Genomic DNA, 25,775 nt, shown 5'->3' on the forward strand with positions numbered 1-25,775 from the left:
TTGCATCTGTGAAACAAAAGCAGCTCAGAGGCTGAGCATTTTCGCACAGATGGGATGGCCTCAAGCATCATACCCTGATAGCTCTTCCCAAAGTGCTCTTCCCATGCTGAGTGTGAGCCTCAACCTTCAGGGCCTTCCCAGAAGAGGGATCTGAGCTCTGTTCAAAGCACCAGACTCTGACACTGGAACCTCCTCTGGTACTCAGCAGCACAGAGTGGCTGAGGAGAGCACAAAAAAATAGGGAAGTAGAGGGACTTGTGTCAGCCAGTTCTCAGTAGATCAGGCATTTTCTGAGATAGAAGTTGCATTAGGCCATCAAATTTAATGAACCTTGAGGGATCCTTCATCAATTTGTGTAAAATCTGTATATTTTTGGTCTACTATTAAGAAGTACTTCATGCTTTTAACTTTTAGTCTGGATACCTCAAAATTGTATGAGTCATCCCATAATTTCCTGAGAAATATTTAAAAATCACTCTGTATTGACCCTTTCCATATCACTGAAGACTTCATATACCTTCACAGGTCTCTTTCTTGCCTTTTCTGAGAAATGGAATGTCCCAGTCTGGCTACAGTCTCTTCATCTGAATCCATTTTATGTCCTTGAACAGTTTTCTCATCTTTCTCCATATCTTATACAGGTTTATTTTCTGATGACTTCTTTTGAGATGCAGTGACTAGAGTAATACATGGTACCCAAGGAGTTAGTGCACCAAAACTTTATATACTGGTGTAAAAATGTTGTAAAATATGTTTTTGCTTTCTTTCTTAGCAATTACTATTCTGGTTGTCAAATGCCTTATCTTTGCTTCCTTGAGAGGCTGAGACTTTGGAACTTTCCCCCAACACTGACATATCCCTATAGATTTATTTTCATGCCTGTAATATCCACATGTCTCTACTGGTTTCATTGCTAAAAAAACATGCATCAACTAATTAGATGCATTCTAAAGACTTTTAGGATAATAAAGCTTATTTCACCAATTTAATGGTGTAGGTCATTCTTCAGAAGACACACAAGGCATAGCCTGGCAAAACAAGCTTTATATTAATGATTGTTACCATATTTAATATTCTGTGGAGAAGTCATATGGTCCAGAGCGGAGTTAGTGTTTTGGGAGCTAGTTATAGCATTATGGTGCAACACAAATCTTTAAAATGTGAATTGTGTTCTGACACAATTTCTTTTCACACTCTCAATAGGCCTCTTTGTCACATTTTTGCACTAGCCCCTGCCATTAAGAGGCATTTCACTTTGGTTTGATTGTAGTTACTGATGAACGTAATACCTAAAAACCACTCTCAATGTGTCCCATTTTAAATTGAACACTGATATATGTATTAGCAGGATTGATGTGACTGGTTTCCAGAGACTGCTGTAAGTTAAAGCAAGGAAGTGCTTTGAAAAACCTGGATGAAACACTTAGATCTGTGTGGCTTAGACCTATGTTTATAGCAGGAGCAGAAGTGTGAAAGTAACTCATGGTTGTTAGCTCAGAATAATGTTTTTTTCAGGTATACTTGGCATGTAAGATGATAGAGCTCTAAATACTAAATAGTAATTGTTTTCCCATTGAATAATGTGCAAAATATCAGCGAGGATATAATTGAAAATTGAAAGCATGCTGTGCACATTACACCTAATTCCTGCAGACAGTTTGGAAAATACCTTTTAATCTCTCCGTGATACATTTTAAATTCATGTTCCTTTACTGTAAGAGTTGGCAGGCTAAATTGCCTTATGCTGTGGGTACCTAGCAGAGCCTTATGGCTCTTCTAATACAGGAAGCAGTGTGGTCAACAGGGGCACACAGGTATCAACAGTTCTTGTCCCCTAAAATATAAGATAAATGGAGACATTTACTGAGGACTAATGAAGTATCATTGCTTTTGGTGTCTTCCTTACTTTAGTTTATCCAGTCCTAGGAAACATCCTATAAATGGTGTACAACCTCTTAATGAAGAGTTTCAATATTTTTTTTCTTTTCTTCCTGCCATTAATTCTTTTTATTTGTACATTCTAATGTGTAGTTTTAGCCTTTCAAAGAAATTAAACTAGATGATCTATTTTACTCTGTTAAAGACAGCATCATTAATAACATCATTATGCCACTAAAAAAAGTAAAAAAGCTGCAGTCTCTCTGCATAGCAGTGAGCATGGACACAGTTTTTCATGTGTAGGTCCAATTAAAAAGGCAATAATGCATGTTCACAAATTTTTCTGGACAAATTTACTTAACAGCTATACCCATGCTTCAGTAATGAACATGGCAAATAACATCTAATTACTGCAGTTGCATGGCAAAGTGTCAGTGCTCTTCAATCTGTTCCTTGTCTGCTTCCACTGCCCCACATGCTCCTGCTGATCCACAGCTCACCCGCTCAAGCATGTCACTCTCTAGACTGCTGGGACACAGGATGTTTCTTCTGGAACCCTAGTTTGAAATCTCAATCCCTCTGAAACCAGCCATTCCCAACACAGCCTTGGCTGGCTGGTTACATAGTACAGAGTATATTATTTCATTTTTAGCTGGGGCAAGGCTACTTCTGGAGGAGACCAGTAACTAAAAGTCTCCTTTCAGGTTTAAGGACAGAGATAGAAGGGGGTAAGGAGATATGGTGAGCACTGTTACAAACTCCATTGTTTTATTTAGTAGCATTCTGGCAAATGCAGTTTTTACAGCACTTGCATTTGTATTCAGAAAGCTGACTCAAGAATTTTAAATCCCAGCGTATTATGCTCTGCTCACAATTCAGTGCTTTTAATTAAGAATGAAAACTGTGCCTAATTGACAATCTTTGAAAAGAATTTCCAGCCTTCCCACATCATTTGGCTTGGCACTAGAGAAATCAATGTGACAGGGGAAGTTGATCGATGAAATCTAACTCTGTCTAGTCTGCATTAATAGATACACACACATTATTCATATGATGCCACACAGAAAAAAAAGAACATTTTACACACAAGGAGGTTCTTTTCAAAAATGTTACAGTAAAGTCCCAAAGCTTTAGGACGAGACTGTGTGCAAAACCCAACTGGTGGTATCCAGGTTCAGTGTGTTTTAGCACCTACCAAGTGATCCCACCTCTGGAGAAAAACAAGCCAAGTTGAGGACAAGTAAGAGCGCACAGTGGATGTGAGAGGTGCTTATGACTCAGAAATGCATCCAATTTGGAAATGAAGCTATTGAGGTTTGCAGTCCAACACCTAAGCCAAAAGAGAACAAGACTACAAATATTTAGCTCGTCCCCCCAGCTTGCAGAGGGTTGTAATACACAGGGCCCAAGAAACCTGTTTGGAGCACTGCTGACTTGTAAGTGGTGACCCCTTTCTGCCATTCTGACAAAGAGACAACTCTGAATAGTGCAGTGCTTTGGATTCATGAAGGTACAGATTTTCTTGCCACATTTCCCCCTTTTTTGGCCCCAGTCTGACACACAGTGGTCAATGGCTTCTCTGAACAGAACTTGGCCACACAACCCATTCATTCTTACTCACCTGCTCCTTGCTGTCTCCCAACGAGGACATCTGCTCCTGCCATGCAGCCCATGCCCAGAATGCAGACCACAATCCCAATGAAATGAACTGCCTTGTATCGCACCAGTAAGAAGAACCAGGAGAGGAGTATCACCACTGGGATCACAAAACAGTCTAGGAGCTGTCAAAAAAAGAGAAGAAAAATCAAGAACACATCAACCTGCAAATAGTTTGCCCTGATGTACTAGGACAGATTCCAGCAGAGGGGAGCAGGGTTATCTAGTTTGTGATACCACTTTCTACCAAGAAAAAGTGTATTCAAGTGGCTCTTCATACATCAGACACAGGGTAAGACTATCAATGCCAATTCCGCGAATTCAGGAGAGCTGTTGTTCTCAACATGCACTCAAATGCACTGCTCTTGGATTCAGATGCATATTTCAAAGCTATGGGAAGAAAATCTGGGCCAAAAGAGAGTCACACCACTCCATCTGGTCCTCACCTCCAGGAAGGTAGTTTTCCTGCAGTCTAGACATACACTTTAATTCAGTCGTTTCAGGCTGAGATATTAAGAATGTTCTTATCACACAACACAAGTCAACACAAGTTGACTGGATTTATTAAATCTGTCTAATCTGTCTATATAAATTAGGGGTTTTCTACATGCAGAATGCTTATGAAAAATCTGGCCCCTGTGGTCACTGTTAACTTTGTGAAAAGAGAGTCCCATATGCCTTTGAAGGAAAAAAAATCCCAAACCCCCATTTTGCATGCAGTGCAAGAAACTCGCTCTTCTTGTCCATATACCCTTGGAAAGAACTTTCTCAAAGAAATGTTAAAAAATGCAATTTTTGATTGTTTGTTTTTTTTCAGAGACATCAAGAAATAGGCCCAGAGAAGATGTGTTAAAAAAAGTGTACCAACTGTTTGTGAGAGGACCTACAGATTTTCAAATTAAAATATATTTTAGAAACTAAAGTTTATGTCACCAAGAAACAAAAATCCTGTATAAGAAACCCCAAAGAAACTTGACTAAAGTCAAGTTTCCCACTTCCCAAAAGGATACAGGTAATGAAGAGTTGCAATTCTGTGGACTAATGATGGGATTGGGCAGGATACACTACTGTTCATTGCCAATTGATACTGCATGAACCAAAGCAGTATGACATGTATCTTCTTCCTAATGAAAATGTCTGGACCAAGCAAAGAAGCAGAACCATCAACTGTGTCCATAGCTCTGGAAAAAACATTCCAGATATTGTTACCTTTATTTTAGGTGATGTTATCTGATTTTTCCTCCCTTTGAACCCATCACGTGTTACTTGCTTTCTCAGTGTGATTTAGCACTAAGGACACTGTTATCAAATAAAGATCAAACCCCTTTTAACTTTGTCTTTCCATGTGTTATTTGAAGAAAGAAAGATTTTTGGATTATTCCAAGAATTTTACTTCTTAGAAAACTATTTTTTGCATGTGGGATACATATGTAATAAGCATTGTATTTGTGAAATCAGCAAAAAAAAACCCAAAACAAACAGTTTTTGGACTGAGAATAATTTCCCTGAAACTTTCTTTGAAAAACAGGAATGTGCAGTGAAAACCCGTCCATCAGACAGTGAGACACAAAAGGCTTCAGAGGAAAACCAGTGTATCAGTGGGACCATGCTTCTCTTAGCAGGCTTAAACAGTCCCAAAGAGTGCAGAAAAAATGAGGGAAATTACAAATGGGAACAGTTGATGCTAAAAGCAGGTTCTGCATTTAAAGTGAGAGCTAATAATCTAAAAGTCATGGTCAGGCCTCTTTACAGTGAAAACTTTCTGCAGCAGTCCTCCATCCTTCACTGACAGAACACAAAAAGGGAAAAAGTCTGAAAGAACTGGAACAAGCTTCTTCTGCATGGGGCCTCTGCTCTGCCCCGTAGCACACCCAGCACGTACCCAGCTCACACTGGGCAGCTGGGCTGGGCCGAGACACACACAAGCAACACTCCCCATCCACAGGAACAGCTCCAGAAACTGTGCTGCTGCAAGCAGCCATCTCCTGGGGCAGGGAGGGCTGCTGGCAGGAGTACTGAGCACACACACTAAATTCTGGGCATCTGAGGGAAGGGCACCCTTTGGTGTAACCTTTGGGATGTGGGCACAGCTCAACAGCTCCTGCCTCACTCCACACTCACTCATTGTGCCTGCGCTCACTGGATGTCTGGCCTTCAGCACAAGCTACACCCGTCTCCTCTGCCAAAGGTGGTACCAAAGAGCAAGGAGGCAGGCACTTCTCCCCCTGATCACAGCTCTCCTTGAAGGTTTGAAGGCCTCTGCCACATTCCCTCCCAGTGCAGCATTGAACAGGTGAATTTAACTTACCATTTTCTGGCCCCACCACAGATTTCCATCACTTAATGTATGGCTACAAAGAAGATGCAAGGTCTTTCTTCAACAGAAATCACATGGAGAATCATAAAATTATAGAAGGATTTGGATTGGAAGGGACCTTGAAGATGACCTGGTTCCAAGCCCCCTGCCATGGGCAGAAACAGTTTCCACTAGACCAGGTTGTACAAAGCTCCATCCAGCCTGGCCTGGAACACTTCCAGGGATGGAGCATCCATAGTTTCTCTGGACAACCTGCCTAACCATTCTCACAGGGAAATTTCTTCCTACTGTCTGACCTAATCCTGCCCTCCTCCAGTTTAAAGCCCTTACCCCTTGTCCGGTCACTACATGCCCTTATGAAAAGTCCCTCTCCAGCTCTCCTGTAGACCTCTTGAGGCACTGAAATGCTGCTACAAGGTCACCCCAGAGCTTTCTCTTCTCCATTCTGAGCAATCCCAATTTTCTCAGCCTTTCTTCAGAGGAGAGATGCTTCATCCCTCTAACCATCTTTGTGGCCTCCTCTGGAGTTGCTTCAACAGTTCAATGGATTTCCTGTGATGGGGGCCCCAGAGCTGGATGCAGTATTCCAGGTGGTGTCTCATCAGAGGGGAGTAGAGGAAAGACAAGGGGCAAGGAACACAAGTTACGCTGGAAGAGGTTTTATCTCAATAAAGAAAGAAATCTTTTTACAGTGGAAACAAACTCCACAGAGACATGGTAGGGTGATCAGAGATTTTCAAGATGTGACTGGGTGCTAAATAATCTCATCTAGGCTCCCTTTCCCACAAAAAGCTGGACCAGTTTGGAGGGCTGTCCTAAGCTGGGGTGTTCCATGAGTCTAAATTGTTCTAGGAGTTTAAACATACTTGTACCTGCCACATGTGTACTTCAACATGCAAATTCCCACTAACAGTCTTCTAGAGGAAGATTTTTTAAATTCCTCTCGTTCCATAAATATTTAAACATACCTATGCTTTCAAGTATGTGAATGAGTGTCTTTTAAGCAGTAACATGAAAGGACGCGTGAACAGAACCTTTCACAAATAAACAATGCTGATAACAGCCAGAAAACACCTCCTTGGGCTGGCAATCCAAAGTCTAATTCACAAACTGTTATTTGGAATGCTGCAGTATCAATAGATACAAACATGAAATGTAGGTAATTGGAACTGATGTTATATAGTTCTTAAATTGTGCTTAGTTTATATCTTTAATTAAAGAATGAGGTAGACAAAAATAAATTAGGTTACTACAATGTAAGCAATAAGATAACCTAGAATATATTATTAACTCTTTTTCAGGTATTGCTTTAAATTTCACTTCTCCAGGTCTAAATTCGCCCTGCCTTTCTTTTTTTCCTCAGATAAACCTATCTAGTAGAAGAAAATATGCACATATATTCCACAGAGATTGAGCATTACCTCATCTGCAACAGGGCTTTTTAATTGATGGGGGGATTGGCCTTTTTTTCTTTCTTTGTTTGTTATTAATTATTTAAGCTATTAAGAAAAAATATTATAACTAATTGTAATTTTTCTGTCTATCACAGTAACAAAGACAGATTATGCTTAGCTAAATTTCATTTACAGGACATAAAGGTCAGTTGTTTATCAATATTTCTCAATTATGTCCAATATTTTCCTTCCTTTTAATTGTTTATTTTAAAGGTATTACCTATACCCTGTCTTTAAGGCAAATTAATGAATGGTCTGATTTTAATCAACATTCCTATTAATCACAGAAGTCATTATATCTCACTAACCTAAAATAAAACATATTTCCTATGTTGCCATGGGGTGGTGTAGACCACATTCTTTGACATTGCTGTGTTTGTCTGTCTTTCTTCAGTCACAGCTCTGAATGGGGTTGCTTTGGAAGGCAGGATACAAAAATATGTTATCTATTGATATACTACCCCATAGAAACTTCTTTTTATTATAAGAATGTTATGTTGTTGTAGAAATTGAAGGTTATTATTTGACTCTAAAAGATACCACACTGCATCTGTTGATGAAACACACTGTTGAAATCTATTTCCTCTGATTACTTGTTTGTTAAATTATTATCCTTGTGAATCAAAGACAAATACTCTCTTGCTAATAGTAAAAATCTAGTCTCTGGTCTCACAAATTCAGCATGTTTCTGCATATCTACATCAAGAATGTTCTGTCAAATCATTGGAAGAGAGAGCTGGCAAGCTTTAGAAGAGAGGTCTGTAGTACAGAGTGAACTGCTGATCTGCAGTGATATCAAAAAGAAAAAAGCTGGTCAGCAAACTCCCTATGGGAACAGCTGAGCTGAATCTTCCTTTTTAAACATTCATTGGATTTTCTTCCCCCCAGTTACAAGCCCTTTTTTTTCACATTAGGGGTTTCTCATTAGCGCTGCCCTCCAGCAAATCATGCGGAGAATCAGCTGCAGCATCCTCTTCCCCTGCTCTCCAGAGCAGGGGGATCAGTAAAACCAGTGTCACATCCATCAAACATTGTATGGTCAAGCACACATGATGGCCACAGAATTTCAGCATGTGACCTGGAAATTTTAATACAACAGCAAGTGCTATAGCCAGTGAGAGACACAGCTTGTTATTTACTTGGGGTTTTGGGGTTTTTTCCAAAGGAAAAAAGGGTTTGCTGCCTGTTCAAGTGCTTTTTATCCTCCAGTTTTCAGACGACCTTCTCAATATCACACACACTTGATTCAACAAAAGCAGATGAGATGTGAACCCTCACAGAGCTGGATGCCAGCTGTCAGGGGAGCTGCATTGCAATTATGCTGCCCTGCAACCAAAACCTTCTGCAGGAAAGGTGTGGATGATGGCAGCATCTCTGACAGGGTTATTTCAAACAATTCAAATAAAAAAGGAGCACCATTTTTATCTTTCATGTTTCTATTTGATACCTCATCACAACTTTACCACTTTCTTGCATGGCTTTTATTTAATCACAAAATTAATGTGAAACCATTAACTTTTCATACAGTCAAAATGTACAGTACTTCAGGTATGGAGACTGGTGAAAGAACCAGTGATGTAATTTGTTTTCAAACAAATGTAAAAACGTGTATTTCCATGATGTGGAAAAAACAAAAGCCAGGAGAATGCTCCCAGTCTTCTCCACTTTGCCCACAAGACCTCCAATTTTTTTCTTAATGCTTCTAGAACTGTTCCGATCAGTTTCTTTAATTCTTTAATTCTTTAATCTGTTCTCAGTGGTTTTTTTTCCTTATGGACACAGAAACTCACTTAAAACTTTGACTAATGAAAGACCTTTACCTCTATTTGACTTGTATGTATCAAAACCTGAGATGAGGAATCTCACAGCTTCAGCTTTCTGTGCACATAGAAGGAGGTTTAGTGGTTTCTTGAAGTTACATTAAATGAAAGGTGGTGGTCACATCCAACCCACAGCTCCTCTGCTCTAAACTCTCTACACAAGGACATGCCTTACTGCCAACATGAATAATCACATTTTGACTCCTTTAAAAAATACTTCGTCATTCCATACATGAACTCCAGGTGTGCTTACACAGATCTGCGCAGATACCAGGAAAACTTACCAACAAATTGACCATGGAAATGGTCTTTCCTTTAATTGACTACTTCCTCTGATTCTACATACTATTGTCAGAAAAAGATCATTGTAAGACAGTTCTGCCAGCAGGCATGTGTTTCTGCAGAATCCCCTCCACTCCCATTTTCTGTTTAGCTTCTCTCAAAGTAAGCTGACTGGATAAGTGTTGGGCAGATCATTTTCTCAAGGTTACTCATTAGAAACTTCTCCATGTCACCACCTGCTTTGCCTGTGTGAGGGATGAGATCCCAGCCTAAGAAAATTCATGGATCTCTCCTACAGGAAAGCCTCTGCTTTTGCATGTCACCTGCCAAAATATGCAAAATGGGCATAGGAGGCCAAAACCTCTGCTCTTGTAATGGACACAGCTCCACTGAATTTAATGAGATTTTGCATATTTATGTTAGTAAAAATTTGGCTCTGGGTGAATTTTGCCAGTAGAGGCAGGAGCTCTGGATACTGAGAGCTCTGTTGACTTCAAACCCACATACAGAGACTGTGGATACTGTAGGACCTGGTTTGCACACCACAGGTATGTAATAAGTTAACAGTAACTGAAAGTCTGATAATAAATCAGACATAAGATAGCCTCTCTCAGTATAAATGTACAGCATGCAACACTTCCACAAAATGCTGATCTGCAAACTTTATTAACATTGCTCTATTTCCTCACTGCCCTGAAGCAGAACAGGAAAGTATGGTCAATCTTACATTCATAGGATGGGGGGAGGAAGGGAAAGAGTGGAATTTATCTCTGCTTTTGGGATAATTCACATTAGCAGAAAAAGTGGATCAACAACTTCAACATTGCACATCCCTGCTCCCTGCCTCCCAGATTTGCTTCAAACTCATCTCAAACCTTCTGCCTCGATGTACTTTGAGTCCACAGGGACCAAGAACAAAGTAAAGACTATTGCCATCCAGCTCTCCTATAATAAGCACTTACTGCTGACTCCTTTCCTTTTCTGGTGGCTGTTGTTGAGATATGAAAACTGCCAGAGGTAATTGGAAGTGTGATGTACTGCTCAGCCTCACAGTGATCTAAGAGCTGAGAACATCAGCATCATAGCTTTATAGCCTGTCTCCTGGTGTCTATAAATCCCAGCTTTTACTACCTTTGTTTTCATCGTGCCAATCAAAGGCATGATTGCCCAAGGAATAAATTACCAGATAAATTGCTATATGGAAACATCTCTGTCTCCTTGACAGTGCCTCTCTTCTTATGACATTGTATGTATACTCTGCACTAACATTATGCAAGGTGTTGCAGAAATAATCCAGATTTCTGTGTGATGCCATAATATAGAAAAAGGATAACCTCCAGAAAGTGCAACATGAGTGTAATATGGAGATGGATAGAACAATGTATTGGAGCAAGGAGAGCTAAATAATTTGTGGAGTTGTAAAAGGGTGAGGGCAGTCTGCCTCACAACACAGCTTGATGGTTTTGATGAGAAAGCAACTACTGACAGAAAAGATTACAATTGTTAGTATATAACAGGCTTAGTGGAAGACATGGATTTGGGAGGATGTGTGTGTATGATACACTGTAAGGATGTGTGTGTATGATACACTGTAAATGCAGTACAGGCAAGTTGAAGTTAAAACACAGTTTCAAGGAAATTTAATATCTAGATCTAAGTAACTAAGTAACCTTCCACAGGCCTACACCAGGGTTGTTTTCAAACCCATTAGGATAAATATGACATGCATTACCAGAGCAGTCCGAAAGTTAAGTACATAGCTTCTAAACCAAGTCCATGGTGCCAGGTGCTAGTGTACAAGGGAGTGCTCAGTGTACCTTCTGTATCTGGTACAGCTGACATGCAAGAAGGCTGCAAAATGTACTGCAAGTCAGAGTAAGACAACAAACAGAAACTAAAGATCATTTCACAAGTTTGGGCCATCTGGGAATCAACACACGTATATGTCTGGTAATATTAAGTGTGACTGATCTCTGATACTTCTCAAAATAGGTGGGTTTGGATATCAAATTGATCCACTCATAAACTCCTGTGTCTTTTATTTGACTCAGTTTTTAGAGTTCCCTCAGTTTTTCTGGGGAACAGTTTTCATGTACTAGTCTGAGCATTTTCATGGTTATTGAAAGCTTGAGTTGCCATGCCCTCAGCTGAGATGGAGTAAAGTCAAGCCCTTTCTGTGTGCTGCTGCTTTAAAAGCTATGACTTAATGAAAAAGGTGGCCCCACACTTACAATTTGGAAAGCACTCCAGGCTTTCTGCAAGCACTTGAGGCGTGCTAAGATCATATCTAACAAATTGAGTTCCTTGGGGTACTTTGATGTAGCAATACTTAGCTTTCAGGGTTTTTAGTGGAGGCAGGTATTTAGGCATCTCTCTGCATCAATACAGAATCACTCTGGGCATGCAAAGAGCCAGAGCTTAAAGTTACCAAAGAAGAAGCAACCTGATAAGCTAAAACATGTTTTCATGCCCCAAAATTGTGCTCTGAGCAACAAGGGAAGGGATAATAGATGTCCACAACATTTTAGATTTGTAGACAGTTAGATGTGAGTTCCTTGCATTGTTCCATTGAACTGAGTTGTCTTTGGATTGCACTGCTGGTGCTTAAAAGGGGTAACTTGGACTTTATCCTTAGCAAATGACCTGCACTGAAATGACTGAAACATAAATAGTGCATTGATTTTCAATCTAAATTCTATGTCACCTAATTTGTAAGGGAGGTATTTTAGCTGTTTGTTGTTTTGTTTTTTTTTAAAGAGGAAAATTATGTGTTTCTGGGCTTCACAGTACTTTGCTTTCATCTTATTATGAAACTGACTGCCACGTTCTCTGATAGTAATTATAGAGTACACGAGGATTTGAAATAATCAGAAGCATGTCCCAAAGTAAAGGTTAGGTACCACATTCATTTCTGATTTGTGCCTACATGTTCTCATTCACTGTGATTCTGAAGGCATTTGGAGAAAGATATGTAGGAAGGTTTATTAGAAAATCCTGTTTTCCCAGATCAAAGCCAAAAGAGAATCTTAAAATATAGGAAAATTTGGGTGTGAAACACTGAACAAAAGTAGGGCACCATTTTCAGTTTTTCTTTTCGTGGAACCATGATGAAATAATATAGAATATTAAAAAACAAAAGGATGGAGTAAAAACTAGAAACTGTGATAGTCCTAAGAGTTTAAAGCTACTTGGCAAACAAAGCTGTTGAATGCCAAGAGTTTTTTGGTGAAGCTGAAATCAAAGCATTTGCAATAAAGATGTATTTTTACTGTTAAGCTTTGGCTTTCTGCTGAGTCCAGTGTAATGGGTTTTTTTTGCCTAAAAGCACCACAAGCATTGCACACTTGCATGTTAGTTTTGCATGACGGAGCAGAGATGTCATGTGGAAAAAAGGATATGCTGCAAAACTGACATCCTACCAAAATGGTCCATGTACCACCACTATAAAAATACTGCAAAATTTCTCATTTACTCAAGTGACAATTTCAAAAAGTCTTACATTTTCTCCATCAAAAAAGCCCTGATACATGCTCTTAATATAAAATCCCCCAGAACCGACTTGAAGGGCTCAATTCCCAGCCCAATGTGTACACAGGCACAGCTCCCACAGCCTCCAAGCAGACATTTTGATTTGTGGCAGGTAGCAACAGCTTCTTGGGTCTCAGTTCTGAAAGAATTTGAACATATTTTGCTATGTGCCAGCAAGCATTTTGGCCTTACAGGTAGAGCTCCTGCAGGATCAGGCCTTCCACGACAGAGAGTTCCTTTCTCTTGAGAGTTGTTTCCTTCTTCAAAAATCAGATTCTAGGAAAAGTTTTCTTTTCTTCATCTTCTGTTTTCCACTTTTAAGGTCTTCATTTCATTCAACGACACACTTAGACCAATGCTGAATAATTCCCTGAGCTGCTTCTGTTTCATCTTTAAATGAAATATGGTTGTTTGGCCACATTTCAGAAAATGTGTCATTTGATTCAATTCTTAATGCATTACCTCATACTTGTCCCATTCTCATTGTATCTTTGGGCTTGTCACTTAGAAGCTCATTCTTATTAGGGCATGAAATGAATTTAAAATGCAGCAGGTATTCCCAGTGACTCCATATGTATCCCAGCAAATAAGGACAGCTATGGGAAAAGGTGACCCTGTATTCACTCCATGACTGGAAAAAAGCTTGACAAGATTTGAGTTCCTACCTGTTCTTTCTTTCAAGCTACACGGGAAAGAAACCTGAGCTCTGCTGTAATTCTGATGTGGAGGAGGTCTAAAAATGGACATGACATTGTCTGTGCCCTCTGACAGCTCTCCTGATCCACCACTCCTCTCTCTCCCCCTCAGTTTAAAAGGAGAACATGGATGATTTCAGCTAACAAATTCCCTGTTGAGGCACAGGCAATGCCTGAACTCTCCTGCCTGCTTCCCTTTCACACTGTAACTTTTGATCTGTTGACATAATACACTAAAGGCCATGCTCATTGCATTGCTGGCTCCAGGATCTGCATCTTCTGGAAGTGAGGGGTCACAGGTCTGGCCAGATGAACCTTTGATACGTGCTTGTTGGTGGCTTTGGGAGATGGGATTTAATGACCCCAGTCATTCTGCTCAGTCCACTATTTATACTTGCTGTGAGTGAATCACACAAAAGAAGCAATTCAGTTTGCTTTTCTCTTCGAGGCTTTTAGTGACTGTAAAATCTGAGTATATGAGATTTACATGGATTTAAGCTTTATTCTATACTAAGTAATCAGATTTGGAAAAGTGTTAAAAACAATATTACATTGTCTGGGCATGATTCAATGAATCCTCAAACCCAGATTCTGATGCCAGAGGCACTTGTGAATATTTAGCATAAACCTCATTCAGATTCCTTGAATTCATTGTTTTTTCTATATCTGCTTCTTATTCAGCTAAAAAAGCTCAGGATTTTCCAATACTGCTTTTCAGCTATGGAAGAAATATACTCTTAATTAGCTGTGATCCTGCAAAACATTAACTGGTGCTCCTTTATTTTATTTACTCTAATGCAAACTTCAGGTAAGTAAGGTATAAAATACATTGAACACTACCTAGTGCTACTCAGTTATTTAAAAATAATGTAAAGAGGCACTAGGCTTGTTTTAGAACAAGTAGCAATTAAGTATTCAATGATTTCCCAAGACAGACAATTTCCAGAATCTTAAAAATGTTTCTATTATTCACTTTTCCACTTAAATTGAAGGAGCCTGATTTTTTTTGTGGTTTTATATATAAAATATCCAGACTGTATCTTTGAAGAAATCAGTACCCTAGCTTTTGCACATATAATTTTTTAGCAGGGACTGTACTTTTTGATAGCTGCAGTCGAGCTGTTATATAACACATCTAACAGCTTGCACTGTAGTCAGACTTCTTCATAAAAACTGCATTCATTTTACTTAATGACAACTTTTGCACTCTGATCTAATTACAGGATCCCAAACATCCTTTAGTGGGTTTGCTTGGCAAGGCTGTGACAGCAGTGGGGGCTGCAGGGGTGGTTTCTCTGAGCAGCAGCTGGAAGTTGGCAGAGCCAATGCCAGTTGTGCCCAAGACAAACCTGCTGCTGGCCAAGGCTGAGCCCAGCAATGGCAGTGGTGGCACCTCTGGGGTAACACAGGTAAGCAGGGAGAAAAAAAGCAACCCTGTGCAACAGAGATTGCAGCCAGAGAGAGGAGTGAGAACATGTGAGAGTAGCAACTCTGCAGACACCAAGGGCAGTGCAGAAGGAAAGGGAGGAGGTGCTTCATGTGCCAGAGCAGATTCCCCTGCAGCCCATGGTGCAGACCATGATGAGACAGAATGTCCTTCTGCAGCCCATGGAGGTTCACATGGAGCAGAGATTCACCTGCAGGCTGTGCAGAACCCTGTGCTGGAGCACTGCCCAAAGGAGGCTGTGATCCCATGGAAGCCCTGTGTTAGAGCTGCTGGCAGGACCTGTGGACCCATGGAAAAAGAATCCCAAGCTGGAGCAGGTTTGCTGGCATGACTTGTAACCCTGGAGGGGACCCTCTCTGGAGCTGCTGATTCCTGAAGGGTTGCACCTGTGAAAGGCACCTGTGCTGGGGCAGTTTGTGAAGAACCACAGCCTGTAGAAAGGACTTACAGTGGAGAAGTGTCTCCTCTGGGAGGGATCCCCGCACTGGAGTAGGGGGAAAATGTGAGTGATTTGACTGGTAATAAATTAAACTAACTTGCCCAATTTGAGTCTGTTTTGCTTGTGATGGTAACTGGTGAGTGATCTGTCCCTGTCCTTATCAAGACCCCCAAAACTTCCCTTATATTCCATCTCCCCTGGTTCAGCTGTGGAGGAGGGTTATAGAGTCGCACCTGGTGTCCAGATAGGGTCAGCCCACCCTAGACCTTTAGAAACTCAGATCTAATTAAGGAACCCTAAAAGAAGTGCTTGTGTTTTCTCCAAGTACAATACAAAGTGAGAAAAATATTTCAGCCAATCTGAAAATATTTCCTCAAGAGATTAAATTACATAGATAATGACAAAAATGTGGTTATGAATGGTTTAGCACAGAGAAATAAAATGAAAGTCAGAATGTTTTTGTACAGTTTGGAAAATATTGAATAATAAAAATAGTCCAATATGAAAAAATGTGTCTTATGAGTCAGCATTAAAAGGTACACAGAAGTCAGGGGCAGCAATTAGCTATTGTTCACTGAAGCCAATGGATACTGCACCACTGCCCCCACTGGACCTATTATCTTACCTCAAAAGAGGAAATGCTTTGAGTCCTTACCTGTACACTGGTAAGAGTTGTGTATTGATAAGCTTTGACTACCAGGTAGTTGGCTTCTATATCTATTATGCCCAGGATCATGTACTTCCACCATCTCCTCTTCAAAATTGCCAGCAAGTTTTCTTCTCCTGTGGAAGTAAACAAGAACAATTATGTAAGAGTTAGGTTTATATGCCCCAAATACCTGTCTGTCCAGAAAAATTATCTAGATCTCTCACATTTACACTAAGCAGTTGAAAGCCACCATATACAAAGAGGTACTGCAAGGAAGTGAAAACTAACACACCTTATTTGTCTAGCAGATATTAAAAGAGCCAGCTTGGCAAAGTAATATATACACATATATGTGCACATATAAAGTGCTAAAGAATAGAGTAGTTATACTTTTTATACTTTATAAACATAAAGTATAATTATATATAATAATATAATTATAAATATTTATAAATATAAATATAATGCATTTACACTTTCCATATACACTGATAAAAGGTTGTATGCTGCACATATGATGCAACAGGTTTTTGCCAGGGTGCGAGATTAGCAGTATTTTTAAATATGATGGAATATTAGAGCAGGAGAGTAACAAATCATATGGGCATAGGACAGATCCTGTTCCAAGGATGATTATTCTCATCCTAGAGGTTCAAAGTTCACTTGTTTTGTGAAAGGCTGCATTGAGACATATTTTGGGTGGCAGTTGCTCTGCTCCCAGAATCTTTCTTCTAAAGCAGGCAGGTTTGCTGCCTTCCATGGGAACCCTGTCAATCACCCAGTATTTAATCCCTACCACTTGAAAACTGACACTACAATACAGCCTGCAGATCAAACCCACAACTTTCAAAAGGTCAAAGCATTCCTCATGGTAGACTAGGGCTTATTGTTCTCCACTCAAAAGCAAACAGCTCATTAATTAGGGTGGGCAAACCGATGACTTATTTGCATTACAGTAAGTTCCACACATGATGAGACTTCACTGTGAAAGGGGCAGACTGTGACTGAACACTGTAGGACTGGAGGCCTTTCAGAGTCTGTAGCCTAGAAAGGAATCTAACTGGGGTTTACTTGTCTTCCCAAAGTACTAAAAATGGTATTTGAACTGTCTTGAAACTTTCAAAGCAAGCTCCACTATTCTGAGATTTTTTCATATTGCTGTAGCTTTTCTAAGGGCCTGTGATCACCAAAATGGGTGATGGAAAACACAAAAGAAAAGGATCATTATTGTCCATTGCCACCAAGCCTTCTTCAGGCTTCCCAATTCTCCTTCACAATTTTCCTTCATCGCAAGTGTGTTCGCTCCCTGGCTCAAATGGACCTGGTGATATATGGGCTGCTATAGCCATGGCAGAAACAGCAGGCTCTCCATAGCACAGGCATCTCAGATCTTATAAGACTCAAACACACTAAAAAAGATAACTACTTCAAAAGTTAATTCAAAAATCATAGCTGCTAAAGCTTGGCCCTGATGAGTGACTTGAATGGGTTCACCTGAAGGAAGCATCTGAATAATTCCATGTTTGTTCATTAACAAATTAATCACACATACACTTATTCAGTGGGATATTATTAGGCAACAGCCTAATTATTTGTTACAGCAATAATGACATTGAGTGCAAAACTGTAAATGCTAGAAGTCTTCTTTCCCTCCTCCTTCCCCTCCTTCCTTGCCTCCCTCCTTTCTCCTCTTTCCCTCTCTTTCTTTCAGTTAGCAGCAGAAAAATAGCAGAAACAAGGTGGTGAGTGGAGTAATACTTAAGACAATGAATAATGAGTAAATACATTTAATCATACCACACTTCCCTGTTACACTTACTAAATTCTATCCTTCAGACATAATTATGACTACATTTATGTACTTCTATGATGATTTGAGCATGTAGAATTATTTCCATTTTTTAAAAAATATATTTAGGGAGAGGTTTTTAAAAGGAATTTGAGATTAGGTGTCCTAATTTATACTGAAATCAGTGTAAACCACACTAAGTCCTTTATAGGTATTGTAAGATAAATCCTTTACAGGTATTGAAACTGTATCTCAAATTTTTATGCTGCCCAGACAACGGCTTTAAAGCATCAACTGGAAAACAACAATGTAATGGAAAGATGTGGTTAAAGTTGCAGAGTGATTTTTTTATTTTAACTGTAAAGATAAAGCCAAAAAATTGAAGAGATCAAACTGCAGTCTCTATTCCAAAAGTGGAAATCCCACCCGAATCTCTTTTTGTTACAATAGGACCTTGATGGTACCTACAAAAGCAGAGAGAAGCAGCAGGCTCAAGAGCTGCACTGGCAGTAGGTTGCCTGAGCCAGGACTATGGGTACAACTTAAGATCTCTTGGTGCCTTTGGCTTGCCAGTGCTTTCTTCCATTTCCAGCCACAGATCACTGTATTGCTCAGATGTGGCCAACTAAGTCAGTGTTAAAAATAAATGTATGGCTGTGACTTCTGGCTAATGGGTAAAGTGAGAGTTTCCAGTGATGAGAATTAACTCTTCTACAATTTAAACTGGCACACACAGTTCTCTCTTTTTGCTTTCTTGATTTTTTCTTTGCTCTTGATGAAAATAAGAAAAATACTTGATATATGGTAACTTATCTTTGATTTAGATCTCTGAGATATTCCAAACTGCAAAAGAGCAGTTTCTGCTGAGAAAGCTGGGCAGACCAAAAAGCTCAGGAATCACTTCCAAAGGGGGGAGGCAGGCAGTAGGAAGATGATCATCTGCAGGGACTGTCAGTCCAGTGCTATGGACAGATCAAGGCAGAGGCAGTGGAGTCCTGGTTTTGACAGGTGGCTGAAATGGAGTCACCATACTCAAACGTCCCAGCCTAGCAAAAAACACCCAGTAAAAGGCAACAGTGGAAGATAACCTGGAGAAGATGTGGGGCTGCCAGCAGGACAGGACCTCTGAACAGCAATCACAGATTGCAAACTCAGTGAATTTGGAAAACAAAGAGAATGGAAATGCGAGTCAAGGAGACAAGTGGGAAGCCTTGACTTGTGAAAACTAAAAGGACAAGCAGAGAGAATCAAAAGCTTTATTCTAAGACTCACATCCTGAATAGAAATAAACATTGCCTTTGTGTAAAAACAATGATGGGAACACAACCATCACACTTTATTAAAAACAAAGCAAAAAGAGACAATCTGAGTTTTTTAAAATATATTTCCCTCAATGACAACTCAAAGCAAATTAATTATTTTTGTCTTTTGAGTTGTAAGCATAGTAGACCAGAAGGACCAAATGTAGATGCCTATACCTGAACCAACTAGTAAAGAATTTTAAAGGGCTTTTTTCAGCTTTTTTAAAAATATGATTTGATTAGAATGAGATACAGTAGGAAGACAGATTATTTCAGATCATGTCTTTTTGTTATTACTGCAATACATCTGTGACTAGGAGTTTCAGCCAGTCATATAAGCAAATATTAAGCCATAAAGTGTGTAGGTTAGCTTAAGGGCAGCATTTCCCATGAGACAAAGCACATATTGATGCCAGTGAACATGCATTTATGTAAGTGCACACAGTAATGCTGTCTCTAGACACTGCCTTCTTTTGATGGAGGTCCTCCTTCAAAAAACAACCTCCAACTTCTTTCAGCACTTGAGCCTTCTGAAAAGGTAAGTCTTCATATTCAGTCTAATTCAAATGTAGTGTAGATTTAAAAGTAAGTTGCCTGTTCAGAATGTTTCAAGATTCAGAAGTCTAGCATAGTTTTATTGCAGAGAAATAAAACCCTTCTCTTTTTGCTCTTTCTAGAATGATAATTTAAGTTTAAATTTTTTTACTAATTTTGCAGTGAGACACACTTGACAGATATATATACAAAGGAGGTCTTAGTGTTTCGAAAAAAGCTACAGCTTTGCGTCTGTTGGCTTGAATTAAATATCAACAAATAAGCTGCTTTGTAGAAAAGATGGTTTTATATCTTGTAATAAGGATTTACCCCTGGGGGGATTACAAAATTAAAAATAAATTAGAGAGAAAATTGGAAGAGGCTTTAGCTGCGCAGTGTCTACCAAATATACAAATACACATATACAAAACCCTTTTTACATTCATCCACACAGCCACAGAGGTACAATAAAAAAACCCAACAACCATTAAGACAGCAAATTCCCAATTATTTGTGTATGGGCTTGGGACACAGGTAGAATAACAGCACTGCTAGACCAGAAAATCAGTATATTGCTTCTCTTTCATCCACTGCAGTCTCTCTCTTTTACTTTAGATGACAACTTGCTTTTTAGATCAAGATCATCAAAGGAGTTGTGCTCTCCTTCTTCCTTACAGAGTTTAGCAGAGAGATCTAAATGAGTGCAGGAGACTTGCAAGGGGGAGGGCTGGCAGGCACTCTGGTCCTCCCCTGCCTCTCATAAGAGTGCCAGAGTTAAGTGCTGAGTGGTAAAGAAGCAAAAGTCTCACAAAGGATGAAGATTATACCAGAATTTACTTATTACCTCACTGTTTGAAAAAGAATCTCAATTACAAATGAAAATTATAGGATAATTGTTTCTTTTGAATTTTTGCCCATTACAGGCAGTCTTGCAGACACAGAGCTTCTCCAGTACAAACATTATTTCTCTACAGACTTTGCAGACATCCAGCCCTAACCAGGACAGGGGTAAGGAGGCAGTCAAATGAGGTTACACTGTGTAGAGGAACACAGATTTTTTTACAAAGCCAAAAGGCTCCCATGCCTAAACAATAAAACTTTGCTTGTCTTCTGCTTGGTCAAGTAGCTGGTTCAGGAGGCTGAAGGCCTGCTGTAGGAGACTTTGACCTCTGCACAAAAGCTCAAAAGAACTGTTCCTCTTCTGTGTGAGTTTACATCCCCCTGACCCAAAAAAGTTTCTTATTTCCTCATATCCACTTGTATTATTGATGACTACTTTATGGGAATACTGATGCCTAAAGACAAAACAGCAACATTGCTAAATTATTTACACAACAGAGAAAATGCACTCTTACAGGAATACTTCACTAGTCTGGCTTCACAAAGCACCTGAAAATACCCTGTTCCCCTCACAGATGATGCTTGCAGGCTGCACTGCTCTTGTCCTGTACCACGTTTTCAGCAAGCCTTTGGGAGACTAGATGGCATCATTTCCCTTCGCCTCCTCAGAACATCTGATCTTATCCAACCTGTTCTTATTCACAGCTCCCTCCTGCTCCCTCTCTCACAGTGGGAAAGCTGCGTCGGTGTAACAGCCCTGAGCTGCTGCTGCAACTGGCTCTCACATGCTCCTGCTCCTTGCCCTGTGCCAGCTGGTGCTTGTGGGGCTGTGCAGTGAGCCAGGCTAAAGACTTGCCTGAAACCAAAGATTTGGGATTTTCAGATTAATTTTCAGACTGTGTCCTGAGCAGTTTGTGACCAAATCCATATTACTCTTGTAGGAGGCGAGCACCAAGTAAACAGATCCAGTCAAGGGACAAGTTTCTCCTCTGATACAGGGCAGGCTTAGCTTATTAACATGACACAACACAGCATTCCCTTCACTAAATTACAAGCTCATCTGAAGTGTTTTGACTTGTTATTTCCTTTTAGAGATTTTGCAGAACAGACTGTTTTGACTGTGAATGTAGATCATAATAGTTGAAGTCAGATCTAAGAATTTGAACATGCATTTTTATAAAAAACATGAAAGGATCAATTTTTGGTGCCTTGATTTTGATCTAGCCTAAACTCTGTTGTTAGATCTTATAATCTTCAAATGTTTTATTTCATGAGATTACTGGTTGTTACTTTAAGGGGTAAATTACAATTTAAACTACACAGATAAGGTAGCTGATCATGCCTCAGTTTCTCTCCTTCTGCCCACCCACTAGACTACATATGGTTTTCCCTTTGGTGGCAGACACAATGCTTGGTGTCACTACCACAGGTTACTGCAAAGACCTGAAGAAAGCTTGAAACAGTACACTGTTTCAAAAAAAAAAAACAAAACAAAACAACAACCTGCTAAACTCCCAGCCTTTTAATGTGTCAAGATAAAAAAACTGTGCTATTTCTAATACACAAACTTTTTATTCATGTTGTTTTATCCCCTACGTAAACTTAAGTAAGCACTTTCCCTGAAATGGCAGAATGTGTCTCACTCTATAATGCAGAGGGACATGAGCACACTGAGAAGCGGGAGCCTTCCCCCAAACCTAAGAGTTGATTATATCTTTCTGAATGAAATCTTCACTGTTGATATCTGATCTACAATACTCTCAGTCTTAAGTTACCTCTGAGCTAACACTGTAGTCTATCAGCTTTTGGCTCACTTTCACACAGCACTACTTCAAAACAGGCTGCTGGAGAGATGATCATTGTAGATCCCTTCCAACTGTAATACTCCTTTTCTTTCCCTTTCCCTTTCCATTTCCCTTTCCCTTTCCATTTCCCTTTCCCTTCCCTTCCCTCATTTTCAAACTCACTAGGGTGTAAGTCAAAAGATCAAATGAAGGAAATCTGTATATATATATCTCTGTATATAATTTGTAAATGTGTAATGTGCATTAATGATTTATCCTCCTGGATAAACCTGGGCATCTTAATCATATTCACAAGATTAATTAAAGTCAAATAATCACAAAAGAAATAATATTCATTGTTTAAGGCAGAGGAGTCAGTTAGAATGCATGACTTTTTTTTCCCCATCTTTCACAGACTCATAGACAATGTTGGTCCAGCCACCTACCCACTCTGTGACATTTTTTCCCAGCAGACAGATATGAATAATGAATTACCTACTTGTTATTCGTGATTCCTACAAATTTTATTTCCCAAAGCATTGAGATTTGACTGAGATAGTAAAAAGAAGACCCAATGCAAATTTTCATTACTATTAACCATTCATAGATCAAGCAGACTCAACTGAAATTTAATATGTACCCTTTCTTTAAAAGACAGTAAGATAAGAATAAGGAAGTCAAGGAGTGTGTATCTTTCTCCATTCTCCGTCAGTAATGTCTGAACACACTGATGTAATTTAAATCTAATCTGACAGAGACTGCAAAGGTATTACTTCCTATAGATTTTATAGTTAACTGAGCAGAAGAAAGAAAAACAAACATTGCCACCACCATGTATAGGCTTGGAGGTACTCACACTACTTACTAGGCTCCAAGGTTGGGACTCTGCATCTTCTTACACACCAGCTACAAACCCCTAAGAGATCAGGGAGTGCCCGTTCTGGGGATCACCAAATTGCTGCCTAGTAGCAGGCACTGGCATGAAATATGAGCAAGGGCTGTATCCAGGATATGGCACACATGAAGGAGAACCAGTTTTTTTTACAGGCTATGAAACCTAGAGATATCTACTAAAAAAAGAAGCCTCTCTGCTGATGACTACCAAGAGGCCTGTACTATTAAAAGGATTACTATTAATAAGGCTATTGGTGAACATTGAAAAAGGGATTGTTGTTTCTTGTGGTACATACACACTCCAACCCTGAAAATTCTTCTTAGTTTTGCAACAAATTAATTGACATTGAAAGGAACATTTTCAAGTAGAATAGGATGGGAAGATGATGATAAAGAAGCAATGCTGACAGAATTAAAACTTCATTTGGAGTCAATAATTTTAACCAAAAATATGTAAAATCCTAATAGCCAGCACTATTTGATGCCATTACCCAGGGCCAAGGGGAGAAGAGTTCAGAATACATTACGGCTGCCTGGCTCTAGACATATATGGCTTTATAGATGCTCCATGATCTCTAGAGTATTCCAGAATTCTTCTGCATTAGACGTCTGCAAGCAGACACTCTCCTCTTGGAGTATTTATTTGTGGTACAGCATCTAGGAGAATTATTCCCCTTCTGAAACTTTCCTGACAGCACTGTTGGTGAACTGGAATAAAGTTTGCTAAACTTCCAAATTACATATTAAATATTATCCCCTGGAGGAATATAGAAGCTTTGGGAACTTCTCATCACCATGGGTAAAACCCTCACTTAGAACAACCACAGATTATTCAAGAAGTGCCACTAATTACACATGAAGCAGAAAATGCAGGAGCTGCCACCAGTTAAAGCAGTTGGGAGGCCAGTCCAGGTCTCCAAGGTGACCAGCAGCAGAGCCCATGCGAGACACACCAATGAATTGTGGCTCCTTCATTGTTGGCCACAGCATGAGCACCTTGTTTTATGTGTGGCAGTAATTACAAAAGGCTTATTCAAAATGAGTAAACCCCGTTAAGCAGAGAAAATGCAGGCATGAGCATAAAGAAATATGTGAAACACAATAGCTTCATACAACAGTGAGAGCCAGTGCATTTATTTGCCTATGCCATGATACTTCCAGGAGTCATACACACCAGAAATCTCAATGTTCCATCTGTAATGATCAAAACTACTAAAAAATCCCATTGTTTATATCCCTTGCAGCATGACTACTGAAGTAGGATACCAAAAGCATAAAACATCACTGAACCATGCTAATTAATTGGCATAAAGCATCACATTGCCACCATGGCAAACTAGACATCTACAGGCAATTCTGCTGAAGAAACTTGCTATTCTTTATTACAAAATCCTAAATGAGTTCTCAGAATGACCATTAAGATTTGATATGAAGCCAGATATATTTTTAGATGACATGTTGATTGGAGCAGGTGAAATTTTGTTGCATACCTGTTATGTACCTAAATCAACAGGGTCTTGACGTGACCCCTGAAGATTTAGCAATATTAGTATCAGATAAACAAATCAGAATTATAGGTCGATATGTCTACATAAAGGAGAAAGAGATGTGGGAAGCAACTGGAACCATGGAGAGCAGCCCTCCATCCTGCACTTCTTGCCTGCTGAGCTGGCAGAACCAGACTAAAAAAACTTTACAATAGAGTTGGGACTGTAATGTTTCTCACAAGAAAAATACACATTTTCCACAAGTCAAACTCTATAAAATGACAACTTAGTAGGTTTACGAAGTTGAAAGGTAAGAGGTGCATAATCTCTAAGAGATGCATAATCAGAGTAGCCAACTTTTGTGTATTTTTTGCCATCTTTCACAAGCGTGGTGGTCATGACCAGCATGTAAGTGCAATCATACCCAGAAGGTGGTGAAGTTTGCAATACTATTCAGGCATTGTTTTGCTCCAGCTAGAACATTAAATGTTAATTGAATGACCAGTGTGTACCAGTTTACCTTCAGTAAATTGGTCAAAGCAGCTTTGTATCGGGTATCAAAACTCACCTGGTCCATGTCATGCATCAAGTAACGGCTGGAATACAAAGCAAAATCCAAATCTACAGATAAAAAAAGTGTTGTGTCCCTGCTTAGTGCAGTCTTGAATTCTGAAAAATACAGAATCTGATCGCTGTAGCTGTGCTACTGAAACAATGAAGAGTTTGAGACTGAGACTGATAAGATGATGCACTAGCAACCTGGAGGTCTGCAGTCCTCTAAGTCTGACAAAAGAGTACCTGCAGTGTGATATGCAAACTGAGAGGTATTCCATCAGTGCTATTATAAATGAACTATGCATCTGGTAGTGCTGCTGGTGACTGGAGATTGTGCTCATGCTTAACGTATCAAAACAGTAATCACTGAAGATAACATGCATTATCTTTCCATGGAAGAAAGTGATAGCCAACCAAAAGTATGAT

General features: G+C 39.6%; 1 protein-coding gene across 2 annotated transcripts in view; it reads right to left on the reverse strand.

Annotated features, from left to right (window-relative positions):
• Window positions 1-25,775, reverse strand: part of SLC35F1 (solute carrier family 35 member F1) — a 225,431-nt gene that overhangs the window by 32,463 nt on the left and 167,193 nt on the right. For both annotated transcript variants that reach the window (XM_036380227.2, XM_054514297.1), the window contains exons 3-4: window positions 16,172-16,299; window positions 3,500-3,659 (exon numbers count right to left, since the gene is read on the reverse strand). In XM_036380227.2, the coding sequence (XP_036236120.1) occupies window positions 3,500-3,659; window positions 16,172-16,299 (288 nt within the window). The remainder of the gene's footprint in view (window positions 1-3,499; window positions 3,660-16,171; window positions 16,300-25,775) is intronic.

This window comes from Molothrus ater, chromosome 3 (genome assembly GCF_012460135.2).
Source record: "Molothrus ater isolate BHLD 08-10-18 breed brown headed cowbird chromosome 3, BPBGC_Mater_1.1, whole genome shotgun sequence".
NCBI classification, from domain to species: Eukaryota; Metazoa; Chordata; class Aves; order Passeriformes; family Icteridae; genus Molothrus; species Molothrus ater.